Source organism: Delphinapterus leucas, chromosome 14 (genome assembly GCF_059928025.1).
Source record: "Delphinapterus leucas isolate spDelLeu-1000000601 "Yukka" chromosome 14, BTC_Dleu_Yukka2, whole genome shotgun sequence".
In the NCBI taxonomy this organism is placed as follows: Eukaryota; Metazoa; Chordata; class Mammalia; order Artiodactyla; family Monodontidae; genus Delphinapterus; species Delphinapterus leucas.
The window spans coordinates 6,583,483-6,597,284 of record NC_143142.1 but is presented as its reverse complement, the minus strand read 5'-3'; the positions used below and the strand labels follow the sequence as shown (position 1 = coordinate 6,597,284).

Genomic DNA, 13,802 nt, shown 5'->3' with positions numbered 1-13,802 from the left:
GGGAAAAAGAATTTTTTTTCTATTTCTTTTATTTTGTATCCTTACGAGATGACAGATGCTCACTAAACTTACTGTGGTAATCATATCATGATGTATGTAAGTCACCTTAAACTTATATAGTGCTGTATGTCAATAAAACCGGAAAAAGGGAAAAAAGATTGTATTAATATGAAACTTCTATAGAAATCTCTAGTAGGGTTGCTCACGTTGCCCTTCAGATCTTCTGCTTGGTTTATAAAGTATTTTGTTATGTAAGTAATTTTGTATATAATTAAACTTTAATTATGTAGATGTGGCAGCCGTGGAGATGCCTTTCAGATGACCCTTCAAGAGGCCACCAAGCATATTAAAAGATGTCTGCAGCACCTTCAGAGTCTGCAGCAGCATTCATGCTGTGGATGCACTTTTCCCAGAAGCCTTCCGTTGATAAGCCAGCAGAGCAGAGATACTGGGACCACAATATTTCTTTTTTAAATTTAATTAATTAATTAATTTAAAAATATGTTTATTTATTTTTGGCTGCACTGGGTCTTCGTTGTTGAGCGCGGGCTTTCTCTAGTTGCCGTGAGGGGGGCTACTCTTAGTTGCGGTGCGCGGGCTTCAAACAGTGGCGTCTCTTGTTGCGGAGCACGGGCTCTAGGCGCCCAGGCTTCAGTGGTTGTGGCACACGGGCTCAGTAATTGTGACTCGCGGGCTCTAGAGCGCAGGCTCCGTAGTTGTGGCGCACGGGCTTAGTTGCTCTGCGGCATGTGGGATCTTCCTGGACCAGGGATCGAACCAGTGTCCCCTGCATTGGCAGGGGGATTCTTAACCGCTGCGCCACCAGGGAAGTCCTAAATATGAAATTTTAAACTATAGATATTGCTCACTTTTTTACTCAATACATTTTATTAATATATTTCAAGAGGACGTACTTTAAAGAAAGCTATAGATATTCAGAACCTATGCTTCACCTACATAATAAAGATGTGATAAAAACTAGGTAGCAGTAGTACATCCTTAGTAGCTGGTCACTGGCTTACCTTCTAAGAATAGGACTGGAATCAAAATGAGATCAGCTGTTCGCAGAAATGACCCACTTGTAAGAATTAATCAGAAAATGAGTGGCTGAAGAAATCACGAGACTCATCATGAAAAGCACAACTGTCTCAAGACATTTCAAGTTGTACCACAAGTCGTAATCTACCCGAATATTTTGACCTAAAAAAAAGAAACACAGCATAATCTGAATGCATACATCTACCCGTTCTACACAGATTTACTGACCACACGGTTCTCCCCTCTCCCTCCCACGCTTAGGTTTTAAATCTGGGCTTCTTAACCGTGACTCTAAAGGCAGGGGTCCTCAAAGAGTCAGTTTGAGGTTCATTCGGCGGTTCTGAATTCACTGATTCCCTGCGGGGCCCAGGAAACGGCATTTAAACCAGCTTCCACGCGATTCTTAAGTAAACTCTCCAAACTGTGAAGAACTGTTTTGCTTCTGTGGAAAGCGAACGTGTTAAATTTACGGGTTAGAAAAACTCTGGCAAAACATACGTACAAAGTTTCCTTGTGAACCGGCATACGCATTTTCTGAGTAAAAAAACCCCACAATATTAATCAAATTCTCAAAGCGAGCCTAAGAACCAAAACTCGCATCGCGCTGAAACACCTCTTTGCTACGGAGAGAAATCCCGCGGCTCCCAGACAACTAGCTGCACATTCGATCGTCTTTCAACTTTTGTTCAATTTAGCAGTTTGTGTCTTCGTGAAAAATTTTACAGAAACAGAAAGTTCATTCTCGTCGGAGACGATATGCAGTCGATGCTCAAGGCATGTAATTAAATTTCTTAAAATAAAAGCAAAAACGGAAACAGGGCCCGTGACGAATCTGCTACTTCCGATGTAAAGGTCCTGTCAGTCAAGGAGGAAGAATCTTCCGTCGCTTCGAGCTCCGCACCAGGCCCCGTGAAAGAAAGCCCGAGCCTTCCGGAGGTGAGCGGGAGCGGTTTGGTGGGAGTAGGGCCCACCCTGGCGAGAAGGACGAGGGAATTCGGCCTGGACGGTATGTCGGCGCGTGCGTGGGCCGCCATGTTGAAAGCGGGCAAAGGGGGACCTTTTGGGGTTGTGTTGCCGGGACCGGGGGCGACAGCTGGGTTGGTAGGATGACCCCTTCCGTCCTGTGCCCCCTCAGATGGTGACGGGCAGGGGAAGGCATCCCTGAGGGACGGCGGCCGAGGCGGAGGCGCTGCGGGGCGGGGGGCGGATCGGAAGTATAGACTTTTTCACGGAGACTTCCGCGTTAGCGTCCATGGCCTCACTGCGCGTGCTCGGACGGCTCCGGGCGCCAGCCTTCAGTTTGCTTCCCACCTGGTGGGAAGCGCCGGTTGTTCTGTTTTGCAGACTCAGTGCTGCAGGGACGAGTGCTTTGTTTGTTTGCTTAAGAATAGATTTTTTTTTTTTTTGCGGTACGCGGGCCTCTCACTGCTGTGGCCTCTCCCGTTGCGGAGCACAGGCTCCGGACGCGCAGGCTCAGCGGCCATGGCTCACGGGCCCAGCCGCTCCGCGGCACGCGGGATCTTCCCGGACCGGGGCACGAACCCGTGTCCCCTGCATCGGCAGGCGGACTCTCAACCACTGCGCCACCAGGGAAGCCCAAGAATAGCTTTTATTTGTATAATAATTTATAATTAGAAAGCGCTTTCAAAGACACTACCTTCTCTCATCTTCACAAAAAACGCGGTGGAGGCACTTAGCAGCATTTAACAGGTGATTTAAATTTTGCCGAAGCTAACATTAGGTCTCACACACCTGGGTGTTCTGACTCCCAATCCAGTGCTTTTTCACTTTCCACACTTCTGTCTTTAATAGTTCATTGCCCCACTCACCTCCACCCCCGGCGATTCATCTCTCACATCCCATCTCCGTTTATGAAGTAATGACGGGAATCTAAACATCCAGAGAGATGGTGGTAGAAAATCTCGATGCAATGTTGCAACGGAGGAAATACACCTAGAAAGATTAACGAGAAGCTGTGAAGCCCGCTCTTCTCTTGGTATTTAGTATTGATAGGAGCATGCAGGTGAGGGAGAAAACCGGAAACTCATCTTTTATCCCTTTGTAATTTTTTTCCAGAGTTTAATTTGAGGAACCCTTAAAGCTTTGAACAGGAGCTCTGACTGTGTACAGCAATGTCAGCTTTATTTGGTGGATCTTTGTGACCTTTTCCTGTGGAATGGGGACGGGTTCCTTTCCCACTTGGCTGCGAGGGGGTTCTCAGCCTCAGACACCCAGACGTGGCCTGCTTTTTCCTATCCCCATCTCAAGCTTTATATTTTATGACAGCTATCTAAGGAAGAGTTAAGAGCTCAAGCTCTGGAGTCAATAAAAGCCCTTGGTTCTAACTCCCCCTCTGGGCTACTTCTGTGATTTGGGCCAAAAGACAATCTTTTTGCATCTCACCTTTGGCATCTGGAATGGCAATAATAGAAGTGGGTGTGTCCCGGTGTTGTTGAGAGGGGAGGGGAGTTAAGTGCTTAGGCACTTAGCACAGTGCCTGGCAATTAGAATCTTAAGAATTTTAGGGCCATTTAGAGAATACCAGAGCAGAGATCCAAACAACACAGTGATCTCTCTCTCTTTTATTCCCCCATGTGGAGAAATTACAGCCATAATAGACAAAAGACACAAAGTGAGTTAGAGGCAGAGCCCAGACAGGACCAAAAGCGTCTCACTCTTCTCATGCTCCTTCCCTTGTTCTAGTTGTTTATCATCCTTTTACTGATAAGGATACCAGAGAGGTGTCTTCTCCAAAGTTGCTTGTGAATGATGAGACGCATATATGTCCTCCTTTTACAATTTGGTGGCAGATGGTGTAATGTCCTGCCTCTCAATTTTCTTTCTTTCTTTTTTAAAATAACTAATTAATTTTTTGGCTGCATTGGGTCCTCGTTGCTGCGTGCAGGCTTTCTCTAGTTGCGGCGAGCGGGGGCTGCTCTTCATTGCTCCGGTGCACGGGCTTCTCATTGTGGTGGCTTCTCTTGTTGCGGAGCACGGGCTCTAGGCGCACGGGCTTCAGTAGTTGTGGTATGTGGGCTCAGTAGTTGTGACTCGTGGTCTCTAGAGCGCAGGCTCCGTAGTTGTGGCGCATGGGCTTAGTTGCTCCGCGGCATGTGGGATCTTCCTGGACCAGGGATCAAACCCGTGTCCCCTGCATTGGCAGGCGGATTCTTAACCACTGTGCCACCAGGGAAGTCCCTGCCTTTCAGTTTTCAATGAAGTGGTCCTTTTTGTCTGATTTGGACCAAAATAAGTTCAGTGAATTTTGTTTGGAGTTGGTTCAGTTCCCCAGCATTTATCAGGGAGTGTCCTAGGATCTGGAGACACTGGGTTGAAGAGTGTTTATTGTGAAGAGTGTTTATTATGTGTTGGGCAAAACGTGATCAGTATGACAGAAGAGGTACCATGAGCTGTGGGACCAACGGATTTGCTTCATGGGGAAGAGGCTGGAAGCTGGACTTGAAGGACCAGTAGAATTTCCACAAGTGGAGATGTGGGAGGTGGAAAGGAAGGGAATATTCCCAGCAGAGGAAATTGCACCAGGAAAGACACAGAGCCAGGGGATTAGGGCACGTTCAAGGAATGAGGAGCAGTCCTGGGGAGAATAGGTTCTGCAATGGAATATGGGGAGAGGCTAAGTGAGAGTCAGAATTCTTGAGTTCATTGACTTCGGGTTTTATTCTGTAGGTGTTTTACTTTTTTACTGGGAAAAGAAATTCCACTGTGATCACTCCCCCTACATAATCTATAAACTGAAGAGCAAAACCAAAAAAGATCCTTGAGGAAAATTTGAGAGAGGGCGGGAAAACTATAGATACCATTTTAATAAATATCATGGAAAGATGCTGTTAGGAATGAAGATCACCAGATATATTTGACAGAGCCGTGGTTTTTAAGGAACATATTTCAGCCTTGGCTCTAAAGCTTTACAGAGGTAGTCACATGATTACCAGCAGGGTCTGAAATGTTGGCAAGCACCGAATTATTCCAGCAAATTCACATGAATCAATTATCATGTGTCAGACTTAAACTTACCCACCCTCTTTCAAACAAACATAGAAAGATCTTCTATCGGAATGAATGACAGTGGCAGTGTGCTTGCTGAACTAAAATTACCACTGCAATCAGTTCTCAAGCTCCAAAGCATAAATGGATTATGAGCTAGGGAAGTGGGAAGAAATCCCATCTTCCTTTTTTTTTTAAATAAAGTTTCTTTTTATTTATTTATATATATTTTTTGGCTGCGTTGGGCCTTCGTTGCTGCACACGTGCTTTCTCTAGTTGCAGCGAGTGGGGGCCACGCTTCGTTGCAGTGCGTGGGCCTCTCATTGCAGTGGCTTCTCTTGTTGTGGAGCACAGGCTCTAGGCACGCAGGCTTCAGTAGTTGCAGCACACGGGCTCAGTAGTTGCAGCACGCAGGCCCTAGAGTGCGTGGGCTCAGTGTTATGGCATGCGGGCTTGGCCGCCCTGTAGTATGTGGGATCTTCCTGGACCAGGGATCGAACCTGTGTCGCCTGCATTGGCAGGTGGATTCCTAACCACTGTGCCACCAGGGAAGTCCCCCATCTTCCTTTTGAACTAAGGAGCCTGCGGCTGGGTCACTGTCATTTTGGCTTTGCTCCCTGTTTACTGACAGATGCAAAAGGCTGCGTTCAGAGCACCATTTTCCCATGTAGTTTTGTTTTTTTAAAAAGTCCTTATCAGAATAATCTGGGAGGGACTCCCCTGGTGGTCCAGTGGGTAAGACACCGCACTCCCAATGCAGGGGGCCCGGGTTCGATCCCTGGTCGGGGAACTAGATCCCACATGCCGCAACTAAGAAGTCCCGCATGCCTCAACTAAGGATCCTGCATAACGAAACGAAGATCCTGCGTGCCGTAACTAAAGACCCAGTGCAGTCTAAATAAATAAATAAATAAATATTTAAAAATTAAAAAAAAAAATCTGGGAGCGGGAATGTGGGGAGCACAGATGAAATAAGACAGGCCAGGTGTTGGTCATGGTTGGAGCCGGGTGAGAAATTCATGGAAGGTTATGCCATTGTCTACACTGGTATGTGTTTGAAACTCTTGGTAGTAAAGAGTTTTTAATTTTTATTAATGTTATTATTATTATTTATATATATACATTTGGCCGAGCCGTGTGGCTTGCGGGATCCTAGTTCCCCAACCAGGGATTGAACCCGGGCCCCAGCAGTGAAAGCGCCGAGGCCTAACCACTGGACCACCAGGGAAGTCCCATAAAGAGTTTTTTAAGATGCCCTTTTCCACAGAAGTTACCAGGCTGGTTTCCCTATGACCATTTTAAAGTCTCTGAAAGGTGAGCCTGGGTTTTGATTCTGGATTTTGATCCGTGTTGCCACGTTATAACAGTTTGTGTGTGGCCTACCGTGGCTAAGCTGGATGATACACGTATGCATCAAACTCAGGCACGTTGCCCTCTGCTTCTTCCGGGGAGGGTTGGTGGAGGAGTGAGTGCGAGCATTCTGGAGCCCCACTGCCTGGCTCTGATACTGTCTCCCCTGCTTTCTAGCTGCGAGGCCACAGCGTCTGAAAAATCCTCTTCCTTCCCTGTTGGAAGAAGGGGTGAAAAGCAGTATCTACTTCATGGGGTTGTTGGAAGGATTGAATACGTAGCTCACAGTAGATGCTACATAAACGCTTGCCATGCTTCTCTTTAGAACATGAACGATTGGATGCCCATCGCCAAGGAGTATGACCCGCTTAAAGCTGGCAGCATTGATGGCACCGACGAGGACCCACATGATCGAGCTGTCTGGAGGGCGATGCTGGCACGATATGCCCCCAACAAAGGTGTCACAGGAGACCCCCTCCTCACCCTGTTTGTGGCGAGACTAAACCTGCAGACCAAAGAGGAGAAGTTAAAGGAAGTATTTTCCCGCTATGGGGACATCCGGCGGCTTCGGCTGGTGAGGGACTTGGTCACGGGCTTTTCGAAGGGCTACGCCTTCATCGAATACAAAGAGGAGCGTTCTCTGCTCAAAGCTTACCGGGACGCCGATGGCCTGGTTATTGACCAACACGAGATATTTGTGGACTATGAACTGGAAAGGACTCTCAAAGGGTGGATTCCTCGGCGACTTGGAGGAGGCCTAGGGGGGAAAAAGGAATCCGGGCAGCTGAGATTTGGGGGGCGGGATCGGCCTTTCCGAAAACCCATTAATCTGCCAGTTGTTAAAAGCGACCAGTTTCGAGAGGGAAAGAGGGAGAGAAGGGAGCGATCTCGATCCCGAGAAAGACACTGGGACTCCAGGACGAGGGATCGGGACCATGACAGGGGCCGGGAGAAGAGGTGGCAGGAAAAAGAATCAACTAGGGTGTGGCCAGAAGGTGACTGGGACAGAGAGAGGGACTTCAGAGATGACAGGATCAAGGGGAGGGAGAAGAGGGACAGAAGTAAGTAGACTCCATCCCCTGCCAAGCCCAAACGAAGGTACCCGACCAGTAAAAGTGCAGGGAGACCTGCACTGCTTGTATACGGAATCCAAGTCCGGTGGTTGAATAAAACTTACTGATGAAAACAAAAACAAAACAGAAAAAACTTACTAATGATGATGGGGTTGGGTACGTTTTCTTACTAATGATGGTGGGGTTGGGTACGTTTTCTTTCGACTCTGGAATGCAGGTTCAAGATGAACACGCTACTTTGAATTTTCTCTTCTTCATCTTATAGTTTTTTTGTTTTTTGGGGCTCATGGGCGGTTTGCGGGATCTTACTTCCCTGACCAGGGATTGAACCCGCGCCCTCAGTAGTGAAAGTGCAGAGTCCTAACCATTGGACCACCGGGGAACTCCCTTCCTCTTATAGTTGTAAGGACCCATTATTTGATAAGCTTGAGAAACAATTTTGCAGTCACCAGCATCTGTACAGAAAGACCTATGTAAGGAGCCACGACTCATTTAATTTGGCAGTACGGAATTTGCTTTTTCTCCCATCTTTTGGAAATGGCCATTTTGAGGGCTTGGCAGAAAGAGGTGATGACTGAAAACCATTTGCATTGATCTGTGACTCCTGGGAACCCAAATCTGGTCAGAATCTAAGTTGTGTGTTTTCCACCTTTATGTCCATAGTGCAGGGTTTGCTGCAGTGAAATAAAAATGGGTTAGAAAAATGAATCCGAGGAGAATGTCCAGAGACTTAGTACCAAAAGCCAGTCTTAGCAGTGATCTGGGTCAGCAACCAGCTTCTCTTGAACAAATATAACTCCATTCTCGAGCCAAATGCTGACTACCTTTTTTCCTTTTCTCTTTTTGGCGGGGTGGCTGGCATTTAAAATGAAAACCCAGAGTTGCAGGGCTTTGGGGCTATGGTCTGTGGCAATCCTCCAGCCCTTGGAAAAGAGAAAGTTCAAAAGAAGTGAGAGTGAAATGAAAATGAAATCAATGAAAGGTTAGTAGCTAGTTCCGATGGACTGATTTGCCTTTTCTCTCTTGATCATCCAGCCTCTGGTTTGTTTGAAACTGGATATATTGACCTGAACTTCTGAGAGCTTTGAATAAGTGCCATACTGTTCATGTGATCTTTCAAGAAAGTGACATTCAACCTTTTTCTTTTATCCATGGCTGTGTCTTTGAAAGTTCAGGTTCTTAAAATTCAGGATGTCTCATGTAAAGTAAATGTCTGATTTAGTAGCAAGACTCACACATTCATTACTAGGTTTTTGCATCAGGAGTATGAATCTCATCGTTACATAGGGGACCTACGGTATCTTAAAAGTGCTGTCAGCTGTTAGAACTGTTTTAGAAGAATATGCTCTTTCCTTTGTAAATTTCCAGTGCAGAATTTTACTCTTCTCCTAAATCTCAGAAGACCGCCTTGCAGGAACACCTTTATGATTTCACCCATGTTTCATTTACAACGTGTGTTATGGGCTAGAGTTGATAGGTACATTAGGTAAACAAGCTGCTCCACATCAGGGAAGCTGAGTCGTGAGACAGCTTCAGAAGAAACACAGACAGGGGCAGCAGTGTTTACGTAGTGTTTACAGAGTCTAAGCTGGCGGCTATCAACCCTGAGTACCAGAATACCGATGGATGGAAAAAATAGGCACATTCAGTCCCCACCCCTGGACATTTGGGCTTAGTCTTACAATGACCCTGGTAACTAAAAAAAAAAAAAAAAAAAAATTACTAGAACCCCCCTGTCAGGGACTGTAGTTGTCAACATGGCAAAGGCGGATACCCTCCGACCCGGCAATTCTGCTGCTAGTTTATTCTGCAGACTGATGCACGTGTGTGAGTGTGCAGTGCTCTTTTAGAAAGATTGGAAGCTACCTGTCCACCAGTGGGGCCTGGACAAACGTGAACAAATTACACTCGATGGTCGACCAGGGTTCCTCAGTCTTGGCACTATTGACATCTGGGGCTGGAAAATTCTTTGGTATCGGGTGCCGTCCTATGCATTGTAGGGTATTTAGCAGCGTCCCTGGGGCCTACTGGATGGCAGTAGCACCCACCCAGTTGCGACAACCAAAAATGTCTCCAGTGAGTGCCAAATATCCCTGGGGGCCAAAATCACCCCTGGTTGAGACCCACTGTCTTTTATACCGGTGTGAAGTCATGTCCAGGGTATTCTAAGGAAAGAAAGGTATGGGATAGCATGTGTATGACACGCTGCCATTTATGTAGAAAGAGAACAGAAATATATCTGTACTTTTTACATGATTGCGTGTATATTTATAAATTACTTCAGGAAAGACACCCAGGAAACTACCAACACTGGTCACCCCAGGGGGAAGACAACCAAAGGTGATGCGGGGAGGGGGATTCCTCAGCACACATGCTTTTATACTCTCTGAGAATAAACTCTAATAGTTCTAATGGGCAGCCAGGTTGGAGAACCACTGCTCTAAACCAACATTATCGTGTCTGGTCATTTTTCTCAGCGATCTGGAAACGGAGTTCATGTAGATTCTATAAACCGACTTGATGGTTTCTTAGCAAACCATAGTGAAATGTGTAGAAAGCAGCCCAGTCAGATGTACTTGAGTGCCCTGTTAGGAAATGGTACCTCTCTCAATCCGTGAGCGCGCAGTCTTGCACTCTGGGTGCTCCGTGAGTGGAGAGAAAACATTATTTGGGTAACCCCCCAACTTGCCAGTTGCAGACAGGGCATGTGGCTCTCCGTCTCCACTGCAGCCTCATGAGTCAGCCAGACATTTGGTCCCCAAGCCATCTTTTCACCCACCGCCATTGCTTTGGCAAGTCTACCCTACCCACCATCTGGCATCCCCTAGGGTTCCGCACATCACACTCAATCCGCTTTGGGACATTTGTCTTTTTCGCAGGGGACTAAGTATTTGACACAGTGAATGCTGAAACAAGATGCCAAGAAAAAAAGAATCCACACGAAATGTTGCAATGTCTCATCCTTAGCAACTTTGTTTGGTTAGTACTGCATAACTCATAGCAGATTCCAAGGCACTGGCCTTGAACATTGCTACATGCTCTAGGCATTATCAGTAACAAGGTGCAATAGAGAACCACAGGCTCTTGCAAACTTGTCTCCAGTTTCTGGGCAGGAGGACTGTCCTCCCTATTTTCTGTTTGCTTTGTGCCTAAGCTGGGCCAGCTCACCCTGTGACTTTGGAAGCCCTGCCTGTCTAGTCGATGCGTCCTATATATTATGCTACCACCATGACAATGTCATGAACGTAACTAATGAAGACCTACCACTTCCCTGCCTCCCATTTAAGTATGACAAATGTCATCATAAAACCTCTACACAAATAATTTCATACAAAGCAAGTCAAACAGCAGTTATAGTGGCATGTGATGTATCTGGCGAAGCTTGCGTTACTGAAGTTAATGCAAAAGTCAGCTTCCGCTCGTGGTCTTATTAAATATATATCCTAAGGGATCAGAGTCATCTATTAGAAACGGTGATAGCCCTGGTATAAATAAACGTTTCTTTAGAGTTTGGCATCAGTTTTTTGACGTGCTCCCTCAAAGCAGACAGTTTGTTGGAGGGATCAGGTTTGAGGGTGTGACACCCAAGGCGGCCAGGTTCTGTTGCAGGCGCTGGTGGTTCAGGTCCAAGGACAGAGGCGGGTCACGGTCACAGGTGCTGCAGGGCCTCCTGTCCTTGTTCCGTGTAACCGTCGTCGCGGTGGCAGTTGGCCCACTGGCCAAAGGACTCGTGGATGCGCACGTTTCTCTGCGTGTTGACCAGACGCTTCTTATCTCGGGAGAAGAAGCTAAACCTTTGAGAAGGGAAAGAAAGAAATAAGAGGCTGCCCTTGGCCATGCACGTCACAGTTTTTGCAATGCCAGCAGCAAACGTGAGGGAGCAAATCAACTCGAGGTGTGAAAGAAAAAGTTCGGGGTGCGGGTCAGAAAGCAGCAGGGCATTCTGCGTGTCATTGTCACAGTACCTTGGAGGTGACACAGTGTGAGCAGGGTGTGCACATAGGTGATGTATCTCCCGCCTTAAGCACTACTGAGGATTTCTTCTCATGACCAGTGGAAATAAAAAGCTACTGGAAACATACATTATGGGTTTCTTTACCTTAATGATGCACAGAAAGAAATACTTGAAAGCCATATGGTACGTAAGACGATTCGGATGTAAAGAGATGAATATTTTAAATTCAAGTAATTATTTCATGTGGATTGGGAAACTGGGTAAGTAGCACATCAAAGCCCAAATCTCATGGATATTACTACAGCTTAGGATGAGGTGAAAGCAGGTAGTTAAGAAAAATGAGGCCATTAAAATATGTATTAAGGAATAGCATACACGGTTCTCTGATTAGATGAACATTATGAATATAGTATGTGAATGAAATTTGGGAAATATTAATTCGGACAAGTGACAAGAACTGATTTAATGGTGATTAAAACTGATTTAGTTTAAAGGTGAAAGCCTTTAGAAGTTATCACAGTAACTATCTAGATAGCAACAGCTAAAGTAGACCAAGAGGTCTTTTCAAAACAGCTGTGACTATTGGTCGTTGATCAATCTGAGTGAACCATCTGATTGATGCCTAAAAGATGAAAGTAGAAATCTCAGGCCAAAAGCTGATAATGTGGCCCATTTAAAACAAAGTCAGCTTAAACTCCACCTAAACAGAGACTAGGACCCTGGCCAGTAGACCTGAGTTGGCCTATTTCGAGTGTTTCCCCAAAGCCCTCTCTAAGCTGCCAGCTGTCCTTCTGTACTCTCCGCCTCTAATTAAAGATTCTTTCTATTTTTACCAAGTTCCCCTACTCCTGAATTTTGGTTTCTGAACTTGGTAAGAAATATAGTAGCTCTGTTATGTTTTCCAGGGGCAGGAATAGGAAGGAACCCCTGAAGAAGTCAAAGCTTCAGATCAACTATTTTTAGTTCCCTCTGTCCGTTTACCTATTCGTTTTTCGGTTTGTTTTTGTTTTTTAGTGCTGTGGCCTATGGAGTTCAGTTTTAATCACATCTGAGTGAAAATGATTTTCCTATTCTGTGGTTACTGGATCCTACAATAACTTCCTAGCAGGAATAAAGTGGTCTTTCATTGTAAAGCTGGGGCAAGCCAAGTTTGTCTAGAGAAATTCTCCCTACAAGCTAAAGTCTCTTTTTTCTGCAACCAATACGTGTACTGGCAAATGAAGGCATTCTTCTCATTCTGGGTTATTTGTGAGCTCTTTCCATAGGGTAATCAAAGCAATTAGCTGGCCAGAAAGACAGCAGCGCTCATCACTGTTACATGTCATGTCTACATGATTCAAGCAGGAAAGGCACTTGCCACTTCCTGTCCAAGGGGACACAGAAAGAATCGAGACAAAAGTCCCCTCCTCTGCTTTTCCTGTTTTAACAAGATCAAATGGCTTGCTGACTATGGCTTGGCAAAACAAAGCGGTTTAGAAAGCCAGGGTGTGAAGATCAAAAACACAGCGTTAGTGTCACTTGGGGGGGGCGCAGGGATGGGTCATGGTGGGCGTTGATTACTGACCCGTCACTTAAAGGACCTTCTTTACTGGATCATGGACAAGGTGGTTTTAGAATGGAAACAGAAAAGACAGAAAGAATTATTGGTGACAGAGCGGAGAATTCCGAGGCTTCACTCGTGCATATGCAGCGTCATGAGCCGCACGTTTGAAATCGCACTCCACACCCACTTCAAATGGGAACACGCAGGTGATGGCCATGCAGCTAAAGGGGCCAGAGGAGACAGGCCAGCCCCAGCAGTAGCTGCAGCAGACATTCCAAAGGCACAGCTCAAAAGGAAACCAGAAAAATGCAGTGCCTACGAGGGACACAAGTCGTCGGACAGGCTGCAGTGTGGGGTCATCTATTATCAGTCCGGCTGCTACCATGGGCATTATGGCTGTAAACATCCTGGTTAGAAAAGTACAGATAGACACAGAGAAGATAAAAACAGGGGCGGCATGAAAAAGAAACACACTCCACAGACAGGTCAGCTGAAGGGTTTGCTTATGGTTGATGTGGAATTATGGCCCCCAACGCCCCCCATTCATATTTTGAAAAGTCCTAACTCCCAGGAGCTCAGAATGTCACCTTATTTATTTATTGAATGTCACCTTATTTAGAAATAGAATCCTTATAGATGTAACTAGTTTTGGTGAGGTCATACCAGAGTAGGGCGGCCCTAATCCAATACAACTGGTGTCCTTATAAAAGGGGGAAATTTGGACACAGACACGCACACAGGAAGAAGGCCATGTGAAGATGGAGGCAGAGTTTGGGGTGATGCTTCTACAAGTGAACAAAGGCCAAAGATTGTCAGCAAACCACTAGAAGCTCGGAGA

General features: G+C 46.1%; 2 protein-coding genes across 7 annotated transcripts in view; one reads left to right on the top strand and one right to left on the bottom strand.

Moving 5' to 3' along the window:
* The first annotated feature begins 1,002 nt into the window (after positions 1-1,002).
* On the top strand, positions 1,003-10,571 carry SNRNP35 (small nuclear ribonucleoprotein U11/U12 subunit 35). 5 transcript variants are annotated; one of them, XM_022598110.3, is made up of 2 exons: positions 1,003-1,974; positions 6,719-10,571. In XM_022598110.3, the coding sequence occupies exon 2, from the start codon at positions 6,722-6,724 to the stop codon at positions 7,460-7,462; it is 741 nt and encodes a 246-aa protein (XP_022453818.1). In that variant the 5' UTR covers positions 1,003-1,974; positions 6,719-6,721; the 3' UTR covers positions 7,463-10,571. The 5 variants fall into 5 exon arrangements, with proteins under 5 accessions (XP_022453818.1, XP_022453817.1, XP_089750544.1 ...); XM_022598109.3 differs by having other exon boundaries at positions 1,940-2,044; XM_089894418.1 differs by lacking the exon at positions 1,003-1,974 and adding an exon at positions 2,255-2,748.
* Positions 10,414-13,802, bottom strand: part of RILPL1 (Rab interacting lysosomal protein like 1) — a 44,604-nt gene continuing 41,215 nt past the window's right edge. For both annotated transcript variants that reach the window (XM_022598099.3, XM_089894414.1), the window contains exon 7: positions 10,414-11,260. In XM_022598099.3, coding sequence (XP_022453807.1) covers positions 11,116-11,260 — 145 coding nt within the window. In that variant the 3' untranslated portion in view covers positions 10,414-11,115. The remainder of the gene's footprint in view (positions 11,261-13,802) is intronic.